Here is a 25,048-nt window from a genome sequence, read left to right as displayed (position 1 = left end):
AGGTCTTGTATATTGGGTGTATGGAAGGACTAAGGTGTACATGTCCAACTGGCAGGTGTCATCTGACCTTGACCTCATTTTCATGGTTCAGTTGTTATAGTTTAGTTTTTATATGACCGCAAAAATGGAAATTTTTTGGTCGTATATTGGTATCACGTTGGCGTTGTCGTCATCGTCCGAATACTTTTAGTTTTCGCACTCTAACTTGAGTAAAAGTGAATAGAAATCTATGAAATTTTAACACAAGGTTACAAAAGAAAGGTTGGGATTGATTTTGGGAGTTTTGGTCCCAACATTTTAGGAATTAGGGGCCAAAAAGGGCCCAAATAAGCATTATTCTTTTTGTGTTTTGGTCTGTTTTTCTTGTACTGTATGTAATATGTCTATATTTAGTGTAAGGTGTACATGTTTAGCTGGCAGGTGTCATCTGACCTTGACCTCATTTTCATGGTTCAGTGGTCAAAGTTAAGTTTTTATACGACCGCTAAAATTGAAAATTTTTTGGTCGTATATTGGTATCACGTTGGCGTCGGTGTCCGAAGACTTTTGGTTTTCGCGCTATAACTTAGTATAAGTGAATAGAAATCTATGAAAGGAGAAGGACCGATTTTGGCCTCAAATTTCAGGTTCATCTGACGAAAGATTTTGACCACTTTTTAAATACTTACGTGTCTATTTCTTTTGAATCAATAAGTTTGTGAAAGATTTTAACCTCTTTGGTCATTAAAAATTATTTCAATTGCTCTGAAATTGTACCACAATGTTTAATACCACAAGTAAAAGGTTTGGATTCATTTTGTGGGTTCTGGTGCAAACAGTTAAGGTAATAAGGGCCAAAAACTAGCATTTTTGTAGTTTCTGGACAATAACTTGTGTGTAAGTGTATGGATCTCTCTTGCATTGATTGTACCACAAGGTTCCATATCACAAAAGGAAGGCTGGGATTGAGTTTGGGGGTAATTGCCCATTCATGCGGGAATTAGAGCCAAAAACAAGGATTTTTGTAGTTTCTGGACAATAACTTGTGTTTAAGAATATGGATCTATTTGAAATCGTACTATAAAATCCCATACTGCAAAGGAAAGGCTGGGTTTGAGTGTGGGGGTAATTGCCTAGAGAGGGGATTAAAAAAGTTTGGGGGGGGTGGTACTAATTTTTTTTCAAAATTTTTCAAATTTCAAATTTTTTTAAATTTTCAAGAAGAATCTTTAATTGCACAGTATTGTGCAATAGATTTGTCAGAAACCTATACTATGACAAAAATTTGATCACAATCCAAATTCAGACAGAATCGAGCTTGAATATTGTGTCCAAAATTCCACAACTGTTCAAGGTTCAACCTCTGTGGTCGTATCAGGCTGCGCTCAGCGAACCAATTTATGTTAAGCCTCCGACAGAAAGCCTGGACAAATATTGCCTACCTGGAGGTGCATCAACAATTCGGAAGTTTACTGCTTAAGTTGGTTTAATGGGAACTACTTGTGATAGAACATTTATTTTTGTCGCTGAACGCTCAACATGGGGATATTGATCTGGCAGCAACGTTAACTAACTTCTTAAAAGCTTTATATTATAGAAGGTGGAAACTTCGGACTTTGTATATAGATGCCATATGTTAGGAAGTTTCTGTCTGTCTCGTGTTAATTGCCCTCGACCTCATTTTCATGGTTCCGTTTAATTTCTCTATATTTAACTATGAGTAATAGGAAAACTATATTTAGTATGTGCGTACCTTGCAAGGTCCTCGTACCGGTTTTCACTTTCATTACCTCATTTCATGGATCAGTGAACAATGTAAAGTCCAAATCTGATACTATAAGCAAAAGATCTATAGTGCCTAACAAGATTTTGTGAGGGAATTCGATGTTTGCTATACCACTGTTTATTTCAACGCACTTTGTAACAATACTTCTGTACCAATCGAAATGAAAATTTTTGCATTGTTTTGAGAAATGATTTTACTTTGTAGTTAGGTATTGTTTTGGAAACATGTTATGTTTTAAAAGGACACATTTTCTGTATAAAGTCAATAATTATGTGTACTTTTGAAGCCCAAACTTTGTATGGCCTTAAATACATACATGAAAGATCCAAAAACTGTACCAATACAGAACGACATGTTTATGAAATTAAAGCAAAACTTTTGGTTGACAAATTTTTATCCGTTATTGCAAAAAAAAATATTTTGAATATCTTTCATTTTCTCCCTACCTAGTTTACCCCTATTACTTTTTATAATGTGGACCGGTCATTGTTATTGAATATTACGCAATTTGATTGGGTTAAGTTATTATTAGTTTACCTTCAAACTGTTTATGCTATTATTGACGTGCATGAATGTGACAGTAACTAAAATGACCTTTAAACTGGACACTGGATGAATCCATGTTATGTTTTATCAATGAAAGTATCGGTATGAAAGGTAAGAATTGCCAATTCTCCTATTTTCACAAAATTATCCAAACACACAGTAAATAGATTATTTTTTAAAAGTCAATTGCGGAGAAAATCAGAAAAAGTTTACAAATAAGAAGTTTTATTCTAATCAACAAGTCATTTTCGGAGAGAAATATCGAAATACACTTTACACACGGCTACGCCAGGTAAAATTATTATTTATCTTGCAAAAAAACAACATTTTTCAGTTTCATAGGAACATGCTAATTACAATTTATCCCAAACTAAGAAAGTCATTAAATAAAGTCATAATATGTCCGATCTACCTATTTTTGGAACAAAAAAGTCAATACGATCGTTTTAAGGTCAATTTCGTCTACCTCACAAAATCTTGTTAGGCACTACAGTATATTTGGTGTATGGAAGAATTGTAAGGTGTCCATGTCCAACTGGCAGGTGTGATCTGACCTTGACCTCATTTTCATGGTTGATTGGTTATAGTTGAGTTTTACGCGAACCGCAAAAATAAAATAAAATTTGTTCGCATATTGTAATCACGTTGTCGTCGTCCGAAGACTGATGGTTTCCAGATAATAACTTTATTATTAGTAAATAGAAATCAATAAAATTTTAACACAAGGTTTATAACTGCTATATGAAGGTTGGGATTGAATTAAGGGCCAAAAATGGAGCCCAAATAAGCATCTTTGTAGTTTCCAGACAATAACTAGTGTTGTATGAATCTCTGACTTTGGGGGTTATGGCTCAAACCATTTCGGAATTAAGGGGAACACGAGGGTTATTCAGGTTAAGGACAATTGAGACAATTTAAAAGCAGGGTAGGAGGTGTCCAAATCCAAATCAATTTAACAAAAATGTTTGATTACCTCCCTTAAACTGCTTGTAAATTATGTGTTAAGAAATTATGGTGATAAGCTGTAAATTAATTTTAGCAGTTACTATTAATTAATATTAATTTTAGTCATGACTATGTATGTCTTTTTATATTTTAAAACTTTTATGATGTATTGAAATGGGTAATTATGGTTGCAAACTCCATTAGAAATTTGAATTGAAATACTGACCATATTTTGAGGGAAAGATATTTTTTTTTGGAATAAGGGAAAGGGAAGAGGTGAAAAAAGTTAGAGGAAGGGAGGTAAATTTTTCAGATTTCAGAAATAAAAAAAAAAATCGTCAAATATATATATTTTTTTTAGGGGGGGGGGGGTATATTTCAACATCAGTGTATTGCTCAAACCAGAAAAACAGAATACATTATTTTTTTGAGGGGGGGGGGGGCGGGTCAATTCCCAACATCATAGAGTATTGCACAAAAGCAAAAAAATAAATATCAATTCAAATCATATACTAGTAACCAATTTGAAGTTCTTTGACTAGTTATTCTTTGTCAGAAACCTATTATGTGTCAAAAGTTTTAATTACAATCCAAATTCAGACCTCGTTCAAGCGTGAATATTGTGTCCATTTTGGTACTAAGTTTCCGTCAGTCACATGTCCAATGTACTTGACCTCATTTTCATAGTTCCGTGACTTCTTGAAAAACAAAAGTTAAAGATTTTTTGTAATGTTAAATTCTCTCTAATAGGATAACTATATTTGGTATGTGCGTACCTTGCGTAACTAGGTTAAGGTTTGGTGGTCAAGTCCATATCTCAGATACTATAAGCAATTAGGTCTACTATATTCAGAAATTTTCATGGTTCAGTGGTCAAAGTTAAGTTTTTGTGTTTTGGTCTGTTTTTCTTATACTTTATGCAATATGTCTACTATACTTGGTGTATGGAATAATTGTTAGGTGAACATGTCTAGCTGGCAGGTGTCATCTGACCTTGACGTCATTTTCATGGTTCAGTGGTCAAAGTTAAGTTCTTGAGTTTTTTTTTCTAATACTATATGCAATAGGTCAACTATATTTGGTGTATGGAAATATTTTATGATCTATATGTCAGCCGGTCAGGTTTGATTTGACCTTGACTTCATTTTCACGGTTCATTGCTTAGTGTTAAGTTTTTTTGGTTTATGTTCAGTTTATGTGACAGTTGTAATAAAGCTTTATATATAGGACTATCAAAATAATATCAATGATTAGTAAAGAAGGCGAGACATTTCAGCGTATGCACTCTCGTCTTATACTGTATGCAATATAGGTCTACTATATTTGGTGTATGGAATGATGCTAAGGTATAAATGTCCAATTGGCAGGTGTCATGTGATCTTGAACCATATCATGGCAGTGATATTGGTTGCCTTAAATTATCGGAGAATAAAGGCTTTTTCCCCTGGAGAAGAATCCCAATTTGAAAAAAAATGGCTTAAAATTATTCCCCAAAAGACAACTTTTTTCTCAAACAGTGCAGTCTCAGTAGTAATTGTGCATGAATACAAACTTAAAAAACTCATTTAAACATTTTTCATGCCTAAAATGACTATATGTGCAGATTTGAGGGTCTATTTATGTTTATCACCATGATCACTGATAATAAGGGGTCTTATTTCAAATGAAGGTTTTCCTCTTGAAAGGGGGTCTGCAAATTGAAGTTCCAGTCGAATTCATGGTTATTATAAACTTCCCAATTTGACAAAAACGACGCATATTTTCTCAATAAAAAAGGGTAGAGGTAGTTTTGAAAAAAGCAAACAATATCACTGCATGGTTCAGTGGTCAAAGTTCTGTTTTTTTTTCTAATATTATATGCAATAGGTCTACAATATTTGGTGTATGGAAATATTTTATCATATACATGTCAGTCTCGCAGGTTTTATTTGACCTTGACCTTATTTTCACGGTCCATTGCTCATGCAGTGTTATTTTTTTTTTGGTTTTTTGGTCTGTTTGGCAAACTATAAGCAATAGGTCAAATATTAGTATTCTCACTTCAATAACTACCATATTAATTATATTCACTAAACTAACTACCATATTTATTATTTTTCATTACAGTTACTCTCAAAATGCTATAACTGGCCATTATTTGCTAGATAGCACATACTTCTCTTGGCTAACAGATTCTTTTGACTTGTTTCTGGCATAGTATCTTACAATCTGAACTATTTCCTCAATAGGAGGCACCACTATAGCAAACGCAGCAGCAATCATTACCCATATCTGACAGGCAAACGACCATGATGAAAACTGATGATAAGTCAATACTTCTAATGATAAAACGTTGGCAGGAATGACAACTCCGAATATAACAAAACTTATCAAACCTCCCACTATTGCCAGAATTCTCGCACTTCTGAAGATTTTGGTCATATGAGTTGTATTTACTTTTGTATCTTCTGAAACATCTATATTGGCAAGTTCTTTTTTATAAACGTTCCTCCAAGGATTCAGAGGATTGTCAATGGATAGCGTTTTATCCCAAACCCTTTCTGCATCCTTTTGTGTCTTGATAGTATGTGTACATAGTGATATGATTATTGTACAGCTAACACTCATGATTACCGCAGAAGTTATTCCCCCTAATAAACTGTAGTCTGAGGAAGTATTGGTTAGAAAGTTACCCAACCCTCCTTCATACACTAACTCCGCTACAATTAGTACTCCAGCAACATATGCTAATACTCCCATTATACTACCTAAAATAAATATACAAATCTTACATTATACATAATTCCATCACCTTGAAATCATTTTATATTAGTGTATACTTATCAAATGCAATCAGATAAAAGGGAATACAATAAGCCGTAATTTAGTGGCAACAGTAGTTTATCGATGTTTAAATATCACCTACTCATTAAGAAGATGACACCAAATCAGAAAAAAAAACTCAAAAGGAAGCGCATGACTTTCAACAGGAGCGAGACCTGGGCTGCGTTCAATATCGTAGCAGCTACGTAGTGCTACGTAGATTTTGACTATTGAACGTGTAGCTTTAGACTAGCTGTAACATAAATATTGTTAGCCGCTACGTAGCTGCTATCAATATCTATGTAGCAGCTAGTCTATAGCTACGCGTTCAATAGTCAAAATCTACGTAGCACTACGTAGCAGCTACGATATTGAACGCGGCCCGGTACATCTACAGGGTGGTAATAACCTCCAGGGTTGAGTTCAATATCGTAGCAGCTACGTAGCCGAGCAGCTACGTAGCCGAGCAGCTACGTAGCGGCTACGTAGCTGCTATCAATATCTATGTAGCAGCTAGTCTATAGTTACACGTTCAATAGTCAAAATTTACGTAGCACTACGTAGCAGCTACGATATTGAACGCGGCCCTGGTATAAATAAACTACCCACCATGCATTAAAGTGATAACAACAAAACAATTACGTGTATTACCATTTTTCATAATCCTGTGAGTTCAGTCTTATCGTAAGTTGTCTTTGCTAGTTTTTGGTACACGCTGTTGTAAATGTGTCATAGAAATGTCATCAATTCTGAAAAGCAGTCATCCTAATTAAAAAAGAAAAAAATATTCAAGGTCTGTTATAAACTTTACCTGTAATGATTGCTTTTGCTGTACACTTTGACCATACAATCGTCATAAGTAATGGACAAAGAAATGCACTATATACACCCTGCAGCGTGAAAACAGCCCAGTTCAAATTCACACCGAGGTTAACAATAATGAGTCCATATGGCACAATGCCAATTGTTACCCATATCATGCACCAGTTTTTGTAGTGTAATAGTTCGTCTTCATATCGCCGATATCTAAACGAATAAAGAATTAAACAATCAAAACATCAAATCTTGAACAATTAGAACTTTCATCCATAGAAATTGCTCTTCACAAGTAATTGAAAAACAAAACTCACTTAATACAGGCACTATCATATGGACTTACTTAATACAGGCACTATCATATGAACTTATGATCAAATCCCGGACACTTGAGACAATATGAATTAGGACGAACAGGTTTATAAATGGTTGCAAAGAATTAAGAAATATCTCAAAAAACATAATGAAACAATTCATTGAATGTATCGGCATCTATTCGCTGAAGAGTTTGCTGCTTAGTTTTTAGACTGACGAACCACATTTTCTCATTATATGATAAACTAGCATATACAAAGGTAATTATATTTTCATCACAAACTTACCGGCCATGAACACTACATTCGTAAGGATGCAAAAAATGCTGAGCTTTCATTCTGACCATGCCATCATTTTCACAGGCTTTACATGTAGTAACAGATGGACATTTACAGATCTGGTCTGCTGAGTTTCTTGTGTCGTCTGTATGCTTCCTTTCTTTCCCACATAATGGACACTGTGTTATATCAATACCTCTCCTACCAATGTTCAAAGTAAAAGGTTACTGTAATTTGCGGATCTAACAATAATCTGACATATCAATTTCAAGAAAATAAGCCTGCTGTAGTCGTCACATTTCCATTTAATAATAAAACTAGCAAAAAATGCACTTTTTGAACATGCAAAACAATTTTTTTTTATTTTTATGTTCGTTTTGGAGATAAAGTATGAAGTAAAAGAATTTTCTTTCTCGATGGAACAAACCATGAATATCTTTTCGCTGGTTTCATTATTCACCATGTTCACTCTCTAGAAAAAAAACTCATCCAAGATACCGGGGTTATAATTTTGTACACAAGGAGCGACCTTCGTATACAAAATACTTTTCAGTGAGGCACGAATCAAAAACGTTAAGATTAAAGACTAAGATCACTGAGGACCAGCAACTCCAAATGGTTTTAGCAAATACTGGTAATGAGCTTTCGTTTCGGGAGATGTTACCTTTGAGTAGGTTTTGTAGAAATTGGTCCTATTGTTAACCAACTCATTTTTGAATGGTTGTTTGTTTTCAAGAGATGTGAAGTAGCAGTCAGACTTCAAATTTCATTTGTTGATCGTGATAAGCCTAAGTGTTTAATGTAGAAGATATTACCAATGTTATTTCAACTGATCGGGCGGAGCTTACGTTTCAATTTGCATAAGGGCACTCTATTCGAAGATGTGTGTGATTAGGATGATTGCCGTTATAATTTCAAGTCACCCCTATCATTGTCATCAAACATATATACAAAAAGAACAAAGTGTACGATATGGGACGAATAAAATAGTTTAAGATTTATAGCATTTATATGTGCAAAAGTAGAGTATTTTTAAGTATCGGCTATTGTATTATTCTGTTTAAAACTGTTCAGATTGTGAGATTTATTTTAAACGTGATTTATAAATAAAATATATATGAAAAAATAAATATTTAGACCCTTTTTTTCCTTTCTCAAATAATAACATATGCATATTGTGCAACTGGTGTCGTCATAGATTTGCTTCATATACACAAATTCCCAAATGTGACAAATTTTACATGTTTTTAATCTTTGCTTTACAAGAAAATCAGCGGCCATGTGTCATTGTTTATTTTTCGAATACACGTATAATGTTTACATATTTAAACCGGATTAATGACCATAACTGGACACTTCTTTGATGAGTTTATCCCAAAACACCTGTCTATACATGGACTGGTCTTTGATGACCTAACTAATTAAACGCCGCCCAGTCAAGAGAAATAAATCAAGTTATATCAAACGAATAATAACCCTTCTAAAGTAAAAATTAAAAAAAACTTCTCCATGTCATGAATATTTTTAAAAAAATCTCATTTCCATGCTTCTTCATTAGATTCTCGTCGTTATAGTTTAAGTTGTATGCCATGCCATTATCGGTCCTTAATCCAGAAACATAGTAACGAGGATTAAATCAAAACTAAGGAACGCAAAGGTCGACCAAATAATTTTCAAGTTAATAAGTTCTTTTTGCAATACTTTGGCTGAGGAAAAGAAAAAGTTAACATGGCTAACATGAAACAATGAACAAGCCTGTACAAAGATATGAACATATCCCATACGTTTCAAATTACCTGTATGGACTGATGTAAACTTTATAAATATCATAAACCATTATCGATGACACGGCCATTACTTCCCCTGAACCTGTGGACATTAATGCCATCGTTACCATGGTAATCAACATGTAAGCTCCTGTCTTACCCATCACAGATTCCATCACAAATGGAGTAATAAAGCCTAAAAATAATGAAATATGAGACAAGAGAAATGTGTTGATTTATCTATGTCCAACTTTTACATCATTAGTTAAAAAACGTATTAAAATTCTGCTATTAAACTTGTCACCCTGGACCCAAATCATTGGTCCGCAGGATTGTCATATTTTTCAAAATTCAGTAAAAAGTAAATTCCTCCAAGGTCATGTTTATGTTTAAATCTCGTTTTTCAAACTTGTAACTGAGCAATTATTCTTATTCCAACATATTTGTTAGAATACACTAACTGTAATATAACTGAAAAACGAGCAGAAATTCTTCCTTGAGATGAATATGTAAGTTCTTGTGTTGCTTCATTTCTAACACATCCTTGACGACACAATTTGTTTTACGTCATTTACATAACTAACAAATTCCTCTAGTGAAATGCATCTGCTATGCTTCCTTTATATATATATATAAACAAGTCTAAATTGAAAACTACGTTCAAACCTATGATTGCGTTGGATAAAAACCGCAATTTTTATACGTGTGCATGTAAAACAAATTTCGTTGTAGAAGGGTCTAAAAACAGCACAAACAACATTTTCCAAAAGACCAAAAAAGTGAAAAAGTATATTTAAACAAAGCGCATTTGATTAACAGGTCGAACAACTGATGTTCTTTAACCCTGCTGACTGCCATTGACGATTGCCAAATAAAATTGATCACAAGATGTAACAAAATGGATCTTAATATAAATTTAATCCTAAACAGAAAAAAAAATTGTTTACTTGTGGCCACGATGTTTTGCGACAGGCAAACGGTGTCAATATTTTTTTAGTACACCAGATCCGGATTTCGACAATAAATGTCTCTTCAGTGATGTTAGGGATCGAAACGGTATTTGGAAGGCCATATAAAAAGTACCCTCAGTTTTAGAAAAAGTACCCTCATTTCTAGATAAACTCTTGAATTTTAAGAGTCAATATAGGATGAACGGATCATATAAACCGGAGGGAAATATGATACAAGCCCAAACAAAAAAATATAAACGAGTCTAAATTGAAAACTACGTTCAAACCTATGATTGCGTTGGATAAAACCGTAATTTTTATACGTGTGCATGTAAAACAAATTTCGTTGTAGAAGGGTCTAAAAACAGCACAAACATCATTTTCCAAAAGACCAAAATATATATACATGAATGGATTCTCTATTGTGACATTTTGACTGATTGTGGAGTCGCATGACGGTTGATGTACGCATAACAGGAGACACTCACCTTTTCGATGCTACAGGTCCCTTTTCAAGTCAATGCAATTCTCTCGTTTTGGTTTATTACAGTGAATTGTATTGTACGAACAACAATTTAAAGTGTTGAGTCCTTCTTCTAGATGTTTGACATCAGGTACATGCATTAAAGGTTAGATAATAGATAATTATACATTTAAATTCAATATAACTATTTACTCACCTGAATCTACATCAAAAGCACTCAACAGGTGAGTGCCGTTCTGATAGCTCATGGACATGTATACAGAAGATGATGTAATGGTTATTGTCAATGGAATAGCGAACCATATGTAGGCAGCAATGAAAAACCCCGCAACACCCTGAGCAGGCTTAGCTGCAATTCGACTTTGCCAGTGAGCTTGGTCACAAAAACTCAATGATGTTGCCATTAGAAACAACACTACGCCGTATATCACACCTCCTCGAGAACGAAATGTCATAAATGAGTTTTCATAATTACCATCTGGAGCTTGTATACATTTCATGGCCTCGTACATGTTTTCCTTCTTTGTAAAAATGTTATCAGTCTCTTTGTATGTTACGTGCACAATAAACACTAGTACACTGACGAATGTCAAAGCCGTGTTGAAATATGATATGTAAAAGGTAGTACCAAGTCCACCAATAAGACAATAAGAACCAAAAAGAAAAGCCAACAAAAGAAGAATCATTTCATCCGAAACATCCTTTACCAGAACATTAATAGCGGCTTTAGCTGCTAAAATAAGCGCCATCACTGTTATTAAATTAGCAAACAACGCTATACAGCAAAACACAATGTGTGCTCCTTTCCCAAAGCGTGCGCAAATAATCTGAAATTGACAAAACAAATAACGTTATGTTGATCTGTAAAATCTAGTTTTAGTCAGCACGTTAAAGTCGGAGGAAACTTGATAGCGTTGTTGCCATTGTTGATTTCTCAATGGAAGTTTACACAAGGATTCTGTCATTCTGTTGAGACCTCTGTAGATTACTGTTTTGTTTGGACAATTATCTTTATTAAAATGTTTTGATTTGAACATTTCTTGATTAAGTTAAATCCAAAAGAGCACAAAATTAATAGAGTTTTGTTTTTATTGGAATATTTTTGATTTTGACTTAATATCTGGAACTTTCTCTTTTACATCTTTGTGATATAGCTGTGTCTTTATTTTCTATATGCCTAATATTTTCATTCGTGTCATATAAAAACACGAATAGCTCAAAGATATCCAAAAGAATTGAATTGTCCTAAGTTATGTATCAATTTTTCTGTAATTTATCGGATTTGGTATTGGTGACCGCCTTTGTAGATCTCGAATATAGACATGGTGATTTTGAGTTTCGACATTTTTTTTTACATTTGTCTGTTGTTGAAATCCGTTTGTTGAACTCTATTTGTCTTTCTTTTTCTTTAATCATATATACAGTAGAGTCCACAAATTCAACAGAATGACAATAACATTTTTTTTTTATTAATTCCACCCAATGATTGTTCACTTTTGCAAACACAATATTTAAAAAAAAAGACATGAATACATTGTCAAATGGACAAAAAGTATTGAAAACAAAATACTAATAAGAAGGAATAAACATACCTGTAGAAACGTTTTAGCTCCTGGTGCCCTAGTCTTAAGTGTTAATGAAAGAACTGGGAACATTAAGATATCCAACACAATGGCTACTGCAAAAAATAATGAGCCTCCTAGACCGTACTGAAATATTAAACATAAATTGTTGTTACGAATACCTAAATGGTCATTCGTTAAGTAATCGAATTGTGTTAGATTTCTCTTGAAAATGGTTAAGGTAATTAATGGTTTATAATTAGGGATAAGAAAGCTTATAAATACTTGGTGAATAAAGGTAACAGTAGTATACCGCTGTTTTATGGTTAAGTACACATGTAATGTTTACTTACAGTTGATATTCTGTTTGGATAAGAATGAGTTTTTGTTTTGTTTTTGTTTGGATGATGATATAACATATCTTCATCCTTTATTTTAACTAACTCAAACCCTTATTGTATGTGACTTTAACCTTAACTTTTGCACTAACTAATTTCCATCCTGACTTTAGCCAAATGAAAACTGCAAACTACACTTACTTTTGAATACTGACCTTTATACTTAACCTTAACATAGATGTGTTTTCTAATATGGTTCGTTAACATGGTCATATAAGCGGAATGTCTGGCTAGCTATACAACTAGATCCGGTAAAATGGCAGTTGTGATTAAATAGTTCGTTTCTATGTATGTTGGCGTTAGTTTGTTTATGAACTAGGGTGTTCCTGTTATTCCTTTGTTTTCCTCTTATTATTGATGAGTTTCTCCCGGTTTTAGTTTGTAATCCGGATTTGTATTCTCTCACTCGATTTATGACTTATGAACAGCGGTATACTACAGTTGCCCTTATTGAGCTGTTTTAGGTTCGAAGAATGAGGTGTTTTTTCTTGCGAAAGCTAGAATTTATTCTAAAAATACCTATTTGGTCTAAATATTCATATGGTCCGGTCTACATATGTTCGCGACCATACGCGTATTGTCCAAATACTCATATGGTCCGGAACACATACACATTTCGTGGTGTTAATCTTACCTTACTCATGATCGTAGCACTTTGTAAAAAGTCAGCCGGCCATAACATTTGTGAGGTCACTGTGACAGCTGTAAGACCCAAGGTCACCTTTCCACCGGCATCAAAAACTGTATCCAAGCTGTGTGCATCACGATAGATATATCGGCGAACTGCATAGTGGACTATCCCTAGGGTGATTGATAAACCTCCAAAGCCGAGGAACATTAAAAGAAGTGCTTCATATTTTTCCAGAACAGGCGTGATGCTGTAAAAAAAAATTAACTTTGAAACTGCCAAAACGATAATAGTAATCATGAATAGAATTGACGTTACAACTGTAAGATGAACTGAGACTTAGCAGATACTTAATATATTCGGAACAAACGTCGGCAAAACTGAGAGTAATAACAGTGATCTATAATTGTAAGCCTTTATAACTTTTTAAAAGATAAGAAGTTGTGCTTTGTTGGACCGGACAAATTACGCTGATTGGAAAATGTGATAGGCGATTAGATCAAAACTTTAGGTTACAATACGCCATAAGATTTTATGAGCGGAGTCATTTTATGAACATTACATGGTATTCTATAATTATGAGTTTGGTAAATCGTAATATGACATCCGTTATTTTTATTATTATTAGAGATTTCGAGTACTCTGCATTATACTAAAGACAAAACAATATATTTTCCTCAACTCTAACGGAACTGAGTTTCGAACGCTAGAATGAGAAAAGTGTCTTTAAGTTCAAAATTGATAGGCAAGGGAGATATACTTACAAATCACATTAAGAAAAGCAAAGGAAACATTTATATTTGTCTGAATAATTTTTTACTTAATTCTAGAACGATTTCGTTAAAACAAATCAGTGTCCTATAGTCTGTATCACGAAAAATGCTATCATTGTCGCCTATGGTGATTTTTTATGTTGCAATTGCAATCAGTACTGATGCCTAATCTCAAAATATAAAAGCTAAGTCAGTTACAGAATAATTGAAAGGATTCTAGAATGGCAAACATCAGTTTACAGCAGTAAAATTGGTACCGTTGATGGAATTAAAACAAGGAAAGCGCTTCATACACATACAGATTATGACGTATATCTATTTTCTAGCACTGTATCAATACTGCTGCTTGTCGACTGTCGATGGTATCATTAGCTCTGTAGTCAGGGCTTCGGAACTGACATCATTTTTCAAGTTTCCAACTCCTTAAAGTAAAGTTCAGCTCATATTTGGCTATTGTTGTAGGTCATCTTTGGTCATATAACTTTTTTTACAAATTTCTTCTAATGTTTATCAACAACAAGTAAGGGCTTACACGACACTATCATTAATCAGGAATAGCATTATACCCATTACTTCTTTTCCAAAATTATGTTTGTTTTGCAAACAGATATGGCACCACTGCACTAATTTATTCTATAATATACGCCAACATATTTTTTTTTAATTTGATATGTAAACCACTGCTGTTGAACGTTTTGTCATCGGGGTATCATCATCTTAAAAGGCAATACGTTGGTGCTAACAAATCACAGATACAGTAATTTTCTTTATATCTACTCTTTTTAAATGCCCCCAAAAAATTGAAAGCAAAACTTATTTAGAAGATTGGAGTTCCAATGCCCTTGCACTTTGTATTACATTGGCCTTTCAACTGTTTTGATTTGAGCATCACTGATAAGTCTAGGGAAGCTGAAACGAGCGCCTGGCGTACTACATTGAAGAGCTGGTAAAATTATTGACTTTTTTATTGTATAGCATACAGATTGATAGAGTTATCTGTTTACTATCATTTGAATTGTTAAAGACATTAAATTCTTTTCAGCTATAACACAATTATAAATAGGAGTGTATACAGATTATACAATAGATACACTAGAACTAATAGAAATGGTAATGTGATTACAATTTACTTACTTCGATTGTTTTTCATGGATGAGTGACGTCAGACGGCAAGTCGAGTTACTGGCAATGGCGGTCCGTGCCAAGAACACAAGAAGAATAACCAATTTCATTTTTTCATCTAAAAGTGAACAATATTTTACTTTTCAACAATATGGATATCTTGTAAAAAAATTGAAAATAAAGCTCTTCACCTCATTTTTTTTTATCTTTTGTTCGTTTAAAAATAAAATGTTTGGTAGTTGATAAAACGCACTTACCTGTATAAAAATGATTGAAAGATCCAGATAAACGTCTTGAGTTGATATACCTGTACAATCTAACATATATATCGCGTTGAAAATTAAAGGTGAACGCTTTGTTACACAAAAAACTTGAAATTAAATGAAAATAAAAAACAAGGCAAAATATTTCTATTGATAATACAGAGAGAAAAATATAATCTTTTTACAGAATTACAAAATATGAGAATCAACAAGCATAAATATCGAGATTGGTCTTTATAACGTTATTCTTTGCTAGTGTCTGGAATGCCATAGATGTTCTAGTTCACACAAAGCAACAGCATTCTATCTTAATGTATGTCTGTTTACATTAAATTTAAAATTGTAATGCTCCAGGTGAAAAAGATGACATTAAGATAGATGTTATTGTCAATCGGTATCTTACTTCAATTTTAGTTCATCAGAAGTGTTATAGTTTGAATACCATCGGACACGTACCTCAATAAAATCAAAAAGAATAACAATACGTTAGGGTCTGGATGAGGGACTTCATTTCAATAATAGAATTGCATTATTTCATTTCTACTTGGATTACAAGTTGAATTATCATTCAATAATTCGCCGCGATATAGCCTTTTTGTGCTAATGCGGCGTAAAGCAACCAACAACAACAATCATTCAATAAAATAAAACCTCAAGTAATAATAAGAGTAAGAGTCAGCATAGTATCTTTATACGAAGACTTTGGTTGTTTCAAATTATTTAGGTAAACTATTTAGTTTTATGTTTTTGTTTGAAATTGAAATTATTTCATTCTGCATTGATTTACTAACAAACTTTTAACGTGTTTAAAATTCAACATTATCTGCTCTATACAGTTTTCATAAATGAAATCATTAAAAGTGCATTATTATAAATTTGCATAATATTTGCATATTTAAACTTTAAAACAAAAATCTACAACATGCTTTGATCAATCATTGAGACAAAACTAATTGAATTGCAAGTTAAAATTACAGTTTTCTAAAAAATGCTTTTGTTGATCCAAAGGTATTATCGAATACTCCTAATATGGATATACAAAATGACTTTCTTTCAGTATAAACTTGATAGAAATGCAATAAGCATATTTTAGACTATGTAACTCCATAGGCCTGGACATCGCATGACTAGTCATATTCACTAATATGTAAAATCTTATATCAACAAATTAACATTTAATAATTAATTGCAAAGACGTCTATGATTTTAATTATGAAAATGATAAAACATGAAATGAAATACATTTTACCTGAAAACTCAAGGCCAAATGTTAAAAACATTTTGTTTCAGTACAGCACACACCTGCAGCCTTACTGTTGAAGGAACATTTTCACAATCTGAAATAAAATTGAGAATGGAAATAGGGATTGTGTCTATTGTCAGAAGATGTAACCAAAGAAAATAATAAAAGTGGAAATAATACATAAATAACAACAGACTACTAGCAGTTAACTGACATGCCAGCTCCAGATTTCAATTAAACTGATTGAAAGATTATGTCTTCATCATATGAATATCAGGCACAATCCTTCCCGTGAGGGGTTTAGGATCATACAATCATAACAAATATGAGAAGAACATAACCGGTGTCTTGCCAACAACTGGTTTTCAAATAAATGTGTTTAGTTCCGATGCAAAGCCCCTATAAGTGAATCAATATTAACGCCAAAATATGCAGTCTTTAGTGACCTGACAACAGTATCGTAACTATATCCCTTCTTAATAAGTCTATTTAAAGGTTTTGCTTCTGAGGTGAATACTGACATTTTTGTGCTTTATAAAGAATATTTCCATATAAAATTGGATGTGAAATACCAGAACGTATAAGAAGTCTGCATGTTGAGCTATAGTTCAGTAATCACTAATGAGACCAAATTCTTAGATATTTCAGAATTAGCGGGAACAGACACAAATCCGTCTGTAAATAAACTAATTATAAATACCAGGTTTAACATTTGGTCTTTGTGCGTTTCGTCTACAAAAGACTCATTAGTGGTAATACCCTCGGGGAATAAAAACTCCACCAGCAGTGGCATCGACCAAGTGTTTGTAAATAAACTCATCAAAGGTTCCAGGATTGACAGTTTGTTTTAGTGCCAAACGCACGTTTCGTATACAAAAGCTCATCAGTGAAGCTCGAAAAAAATAAGTTTAAAAGGCAAGATAAATAACTAAGTTGAAGAGCTTGGAAGATAAAATATTCATAAAAGTGTTGGCAAATACAGCTCAGGTAATCTATTCCTGAGGTAGAAAAGATTTAGTATTTCAATAATTCAAAGTTTTATAACAGTAAAAACAGTATTTTATAATTATTACCATAATAATGATAATTGAAGTCAACACAGAAGTGCCGACTACTGGGCTGGTGATGCCTTTGGGAAAAAAATCTCCATCAGTAGTGGCATAGACCCAGAGGTTGTAAATAAACTCATCATAGATACCAGGATTGACATTTTACCTTTTTGTCAAACGCGCGTTTCGTTTACAAAAGCCATATCAGTGTAAATCATCATTTAATGTAACAAAAAAATCCGATCAATTTCTCCAGGCATTTCGGAAAAGATTAGGATATCTATCTTATTTCAGGAGCATGAAAAGACGAACACTGATAACACTATATGCTGGAGCACTTATCAACGGTGCATACACATTTTTAATTTACATTTATTTCTTTGGTTTCACAAATCTAACATTGGAAATTTTCATATCATATACAATCCGTTGAACAAAAACCATATGTTTAAAAAATGCAGGAAAAAAGGGTCTTCTCTTTTCTTCAGAAAAAAGTTGGTGGGTAAATGAAACAATGTTACAGCAAGCGAACAAAAAATAAACACATGACATCAGGATATCAACATAAACACTTAACTTAAAACAAACAAACAAACAAAACAAATGAGGGGGTATACGAGACAATGATACAGCAACGGAACAAATTATAAACAAATGAAAATCAGAATGTCAAATACTAGTAATAGACAGACAACTATATAACACCGCTGTTGTGTAATTGTGCTATTGTAATTTTTTTTATATTCTTGTCTTTTATTTTTCCTTATGCACTTTGTCTATACTTTCGCCAACATGTTTTTCTCCGTTGACCTAGTTATTTGTTTTATAGTGATTAAGATTATAAAACAATTTTAACGGATGTACCCACATTTTTGACATTTTTAACTCTTATGTCTATTTATTTTGTTCTGCTCACACATTTTGTCAATATGATGGTAACACTATGCGACTTTCATATAGGGCAGAAGTTTAGTTAGCTTTAACACGCCATTTATAACATGAGATAATTACTGCACAAAGTCAGATAAGAAAGTTAGTATCCATTCGTTTGATGTCTTTGAGCTTTTGATTTTGCCACATGATAAAGGACTCCGTTTTGGATTATCCGTTGATGTCATTTTTTGTTTGTTATTTTACTATTTGTAATAGACTATAGTTAGAAGTCGTCCAGCTGTCTCAATATTGAAGATAAGTTCAAGATATGAATAAATGCAACAGTAGTAAACCACTGTTCAAGTCATTAATTAATTGAGAGAAAACTAATCCAGATTACTTCTAAAACCGAGGGGAAAACAACGAAACAACTGAGCTGCAAAAAAAAAAAACCAAAAAAACCGCCAACATATATAGAAACGGACATTAAAATAACAACTGCCATATTCCTGACTTGGTACATTCCATTTAAAAAAAAATATGAGTTGCACATTGTTTTCGGGTTAGTTTATATGGAAATGTAGAATTTTTTTTCTAAAATGACAACACTACTTGACAGAAACACTGTACAACAAACGCAAGAACACTCAGCACAGAGAAACGCATAAATAGATGATATGATAGTAAATAACAACATGTTAACCGCAGAATAACAACGAACAGCTTCCATGAACGGCAGCACAAGATACCACAAACAGTAGCAGACCTAGTTTCAGTAGTATTTTTAATCTCAAGTTCACTTGGATATTCAACAAATTCTCAGAGGAGTTGCGATGACAAGAACAGGACTGACGGACAGACGAACGGGTCAAAAACATTATACACTCCACAACTTCGTTGCGTGGGATATAATAAGGTAAATTTCGCTAATCTTTATAAACATTGTTTATCAATTTTAAACATTTGTGTTGTTTTCTAAATAAATAACATTTATACAAATTTTTCTGCATCAGATGCGCATTTCGACGGCAAATCGATCGAGGCCAAAATATGGAATAATTCATAAATTATATAAAAATTGAAACTTATAAGATAAAAGGACAAAACGTATACCCAAAGCCAGGTCAGGCAGGAAACCTTTGCATGAGGATGATATTTTCTTGAATATTCGAAATAACTTATGAATTTTTGAAAAAATAAATTTTATTAACACAATATCCGAATTTGTGGCGCCAATATTAAAGTACTGTCTGCTGAGCTACATTCTCTCTAATAACAAATTTACACTAGTTTGACTTCAGTTATTGAAAATACTCTTGTAACAACTAAATTTGAATATATGCAACACTCTCAAATATGTCCTACCCCCTCCCCCGAACGTGTAAATTTCTGTCAGACATGTCCGATTATTTTTGTTGCTTTAATGTGTCCGATTCTACCTCGCCCAAATGTGTCTGACAATACCTTGATGTCCTTTGTCACGTATATGTATGGAACGCCGCAACTGCCTTATGGTACTTCATTCTTTATCTTGATGAGGTATTTCTTTATTATGATGAGGTTTTTCTCTATTATGATGAGTTTTTTTCTCTATTTTGATGAGCTTTTTGTTTATTATGATGAGCTTTTTCTCTATTATTATGAGTTTTTTCTTTATTATGATGAGCGTTTTCTCTATTATGATGAGCTTTTTCTTTATTTTGATGAGCCTTTTCTCTATTATGATGAGCTTTTTCTCTATTATGATGAGCTTTTTTTTATTATGATGAGCTTTTTCTTTATTATGATGAGCTTTTTCTCTATTTTGATGAGCTTTTTGTTTATTATGATGAGCTTTTTCTCTATTATGATGAGTTTTTTCTTTATTATGATGAGCGTTTTCTCTATTTTGATGAGCCTTTTCTTTATTATGATGAGCTTTCTTTTTATTATGATGAGCTTTTTCTTTATTATGATGAGCTTTTTTTTTTATTATGATGAGCTTTTTCTTTATTATGATGAGCTTTTTTTCTATTATGATGAGCTTTTTCTTTATTATGATGAACTTTTTCTTTATTATGATGAGCTTTTTCTTTATTATGGTGAGCTTTTTCTCTATTACAATGAGCTTTTTCTTTATTATGATGAGCTTTTTCTTTATTATGATGAGCTTTTTCTCTATTTTGATGAGCTTTTTCTTTATTATGATGAGCTTTTTCTCTATTATGATGAGGTTTTTCTCTATTATGATGAGTTTTTTTCTCTATTTTGATGAGCTTTTTGTTTATTATGATGAGCTTTTTCTCTATTATTATGAGTTTTTTCTTTATTATGATGAGCGTTTTCTCTATTATGATGAGCTTTTTCTTTATTTTGATGAGCCTTTTCTCTATTATGATGAGCTTTTTCTCTATTATGATGAGCTTTTTTTTATTATGATGAGCTTTTTGTTTATTATGATGAGCTTTTTCTCTATTATGATGAGTTTTTTCTTTATTATGATGAGCGTTTTCTCTATTTTGATGAGCCTTTTCTTTATTATGATGAGCTTTTTTTTTATTATGATGAGCTTTTTCTTTATTATGATGAGCTTTTTTTTTATTATGATGAGCTTTTTCTTTATTATGATGAGCTTTTTTTCTATTATGATGAGCTTTTTCTTTATTATGATGAACTTTTTCTTTATTATGATGAGCTTTTTCTTTATTATGGTGAGCTTTTTCTCTATTACAATGAGCTTTTTCTTTATTATGATGAGCTTTTTCTTTATTATGATGAGCTTTTTCTCTATTTTGATGAGCTTTTTCTTTATTATGATGAGCTTTTTCTCTATTATGATGAGCTTTTTCTTTATTATGATGAGCTTTTTCTTTATTATGATGAGCGTTTTCTCTATTTTGATGAGCCTTTTCTTTATTATGATGAGCTTTTTTTTTATTATGATGAGCTTTTTCTTTATTATGATGAGCTTTTTCTCTATTATGATGAGCTTTTTCTTTATTATGATGAACTTTTTCTTTATTATGATGAGCTTTTTCTTTATTATGGTGAGCTTTTTCTTTATTATGATGAGCTTTTTCTTTATGGTGAGCCTTTTCTCTATTATGATGAGCTGTCAGAAGGGAATCATGGGAAATTAAGAAAATTAAGATCAAACAAAAAGAAAATGGCACAATCAGAAATGTTGAAAGTTCTTCGGAAAATTGGCTTGCTCCATGTGCGGGAAATGTTCGATAAAGAAAAAATAACTCCAAATATTGTCAGCATTTTTTCAAAACATGAACTGGAATATCAAGGAGTTACCATTTCAGATCATAATTGTGACCAGCCACGACATATCCAGGCTTATGGAGGCAGAACGTCATTGTGAGAAAAACGCCGTTAACTATATGTGGCTAGCCACTTCCAGGCTTAGGAGGGTACATTGTCTAAAATTTGCTTTTTGTATATTTATCTAGAATATTCCGAAACAAAACTCTCTGTCATGTGAATTTGACATATTTGTTGTAATAGCAATGAAACGAGTCATTTCGAATATCGGTATGAAAATGAAACTGTTCTATGACGGCTTTTATTTATTAAAGGCACTAATTTATAAAATACAAAATTATTGTATTTATTGGCTCTTAGTAATGTTCAATTGAGTATTTGAATAAAATTTCAAAGACTTAAATTTACTACAATACAAACAATTCTTAGCTCTATTTTAGAACATGTAATTTATACTTGTTGAAATGAAGTTAGTTTAAAATTTGTCAAATTAAGCTTTAAGAATTCCTTTTTTTTAATTTAGATTTATTATGCATGTCTCTATACTTAGTATGCGACGCGTAACAGTTTATAAGTAGGTGTTCTCTTAAATGCATTTTATACGGTGCATTTGTTAGGGATATATTTCAGATTTCATTTATGAAAGGAAATCTATAGAGCAGAAATTTGATTTTTTTTTGTATCAATTTAAAATGTAGATTCAAATATTTTTCACTTCAAACGATAAAGTAAAACTTCTTCAAAACTTATATATGATGTATAGTTCGGCGTCAGCAAAAAAGAAGCCAAGGAAAGTGTTTATCTCTTCTTCACAAATATGTTGTCGTTTGTTTATGTGTTACATATTTGTTTTTTTCCCTCATTTTATGCCCCATTTATGGGCATTATGTTCTCGGTCTGTGCGTCCGTCCGTTCGTTCGTCCGCCCGTTTGTTCGTTCGTCTGTCCCGCTTCAGGTTAAAGTTTTTGGTCGAGGTAGTTTTTGATGAAGTTGAAGTCCAATCAACTTTAAACTTAGTAAACATGTTTCCTATGATATGATCTTTCTAATTTTAATGCCAAATTAGATATTGTATCCCATTTTCACGGTCCATTGAACATAGAAAATGATAGTGCGGATGGGGCATCTGTGTACTTGGGACACATTCTTGTTTGTATATAAATTAGGCCGTTTGTTTTCTCGTCTGAATTGTTTTACATTGTCATTTCTGGGCCTTTTATAGCGGACTATGTGGTATTGGATTTGCTTATTGTTGAAGACCGTAAGGTGACCTATAGTTGTTAATTTCTGTGTCATTTTGGTCTCTTGTGGAGAGTTGTCTCATTGGCAATCATACAACATTTTCTTTTTTTATATAGGTGTACCAGATGAGTTTCATTCACAAAGTCATCGATGCCAAAGTTGGTACCTGTCCTATTGAAATCTGCTCTCATTATTCGTTGGTCATTAATTGCAATGTTCATTGGCTCAAAAAAACAAAAAATAGCCTTCCATCGTCCATAAAATTAGCCGCATCAATGTTTCTCCTAATCCATAATCAACTAAATCTCGTTCACTGAGTTGTGTACCAACTGGATTCTGTATTTAACCGGCGATCCAAATATTGACAGGAGATAATTTTGTTGTTCTCATTCTATGTTTTGCCCAAATGTGAGTCCAAATATCAAGTCTTCTGTTAATTTTATCCATGTAAATGTAGTGCAGGGCTATTAGATGCAGCTCATTTAGTTGATCGGGAATTCCCTGGTCTTCCAAAAGGATAGAATAGCACAAAACACCCTCGTTAACGTCTCTTCACAATCTCTCTATTTTCTGATTGTGCGTGCTTGGGTCTGTAATCATACTGTCGTCACCATGTTTTTGTCAACATGAAATCCGCCCCAGATAAATTTTCTAGTCCCTTATCTGACCAGAGGCGGATTTAAAGGGGACCAGGAGGCCCAGGCCTCCCTTTTTTCTGGAAAAAATTTGGTTGATTATATAAGGAATCACTGAAGCATGACCGGAGCGGGCCCCCTCTTAGGCAGTCAGTGGGATCCACGTATGGAAATTTCTGGATCCGCCACTGCAGATAGAACCTATACAAAAAACCTACTCCAGAGAGGAAGCTACTCAATACGGTGGCGGAAGTGTTGTCACGACAATGTAGAAACATAATAAGCCTACTGAACCCATCAACTCCACCCAGTATAATGAATCTCCATCTTAATAATTTATGGTTAGTGTCTATGTGCCAGAAGTAGTTCGGTGCCGTAACGTTGTATACACGTCTGTGCAGTCCACCGTTTTTTCTCTCTTGGGTACCAGCGAAGTATATTTTAAGAATGGCATCTCTTAACCTCAATCTTTGTACTTTAATTGCTTTTCCTTACAGTATTTCATGCAACATGCGTTCGCCACAAGAAAAGTCAACGACAATGCCGGAAAGTATACTGTCATGGTTGTCATCTTCAATGTCAGAAAAATCTCCAAAATGAGCCACCCGTCAATATATTGTTCTCTCTGATAGTTGTAAGAGATTTCCAATGACCGATATCTTGAAGTCACAATCCAACAACGATTCTAGTATATTTTTGTCGACATGGTATTTTGGATTGCCACCCAAACTATAAGTTTTCACAGGTTTCATGTTTCCATACTTGATGCATTCCATTTGCAGTGTCATCATATACGCTAAAAGGTAGCTCCTAGATATTCCAGTTCATGTTTTGAAAACATGCTGAAAAAAATTTCTTTATCAAACATTTCCCGCACATGGAGCAAGCCAACTTCTTGAAGAACTTTCACAACATTTCTAATTCTGCCATTTTTCTTTTTGTTTGATCTTTATTCTCTTAATTTCCCATGATTCCCTTCTAACAGCTCATCATGATAGAGAAAAAGCTCATCATGATAGAGAAAAAGCTCATCATAATAAAGAAAAAGCTCATCATAATAGAGAAAAAGCTCATCATGATAAAGAAAAAGCTCATCATAATAAAGAAAAAGCTCATCATAATAGAGAAAAAGCTCATCATGATAAAGAAAAAGCTCATCATAATAAAGAAAAAGCTCATCATAATAGAGAAAAAGTTCATCATAATAAAGAAAAACCTCATCATAATAAAGAAAAACCTCATCATAATAGAGGAAAACCTCATCATAATAAAGAAAAAACTCATCATGATAAAGAATGAAGTACCATAAGGCAGTTACGGCGTTCCATATATATGACATCGTCA

At 32.9% G+C, this 25,048-nt stretch overlaps 1 protein-coding gene across 1 annotated transcript; it reads right to left on the bottom strand.

Annotated features, from left to right (window-relative positions):
- Positions 1-5,326: 5,326 nt before the first annotated feature.
- LOC143071278 (uncharacterized) lies at positions 5,327-15,451 on the bottom strand. Its single transcript, XM_076245488.1, has 9 exons — positions 15,408-15,451; positions 15,163-15,268; positions 13,262-13,505; positions 12,260-12,376; positions 10,864-11,494; positions 9,264-9,429; positions 7,477-7,668; positions 6,870-7,084; positions 5,327-6,003 (listed from the first exon to the last, which is right to left on the bottom strand). Exons 2-9 carry the CDS (start codon positions 15,258-15,260, stop codon positions 5,390-5,392), a joined length of 2,277 nt encoding a protein of 758 aa, XP_076101603.1. The 5' UTR covers positions 15,261-15,268; positions 15,408-15,451; the 3' UTR covers positions 5,327-5,389.
- Positions 15,452-25,048: the final 9,597 nt, after the last annotated feature.

This window comes from Mytilus galloprovincialis, chromosome 4 (genome assembly GCF_965363235.1).
Source record: "Mytilus galloprovincialis chromosome 4, xbMytGall1.hap1.1, whole genome shotgun sequence".
Taxonomy (NCBI): domain Eukaryota; kingdom Metazoa; phylum Mollusca; class Bivalvia; order Mytilida; family Mytilidae; genus Mytilus; species Mytilus galloprovincialis.
The sequence above is the reverse complement of the archived record's forward strand: the minus strand, read 5'-3'. Positions and strand labels throughout refer to the sequence as shown.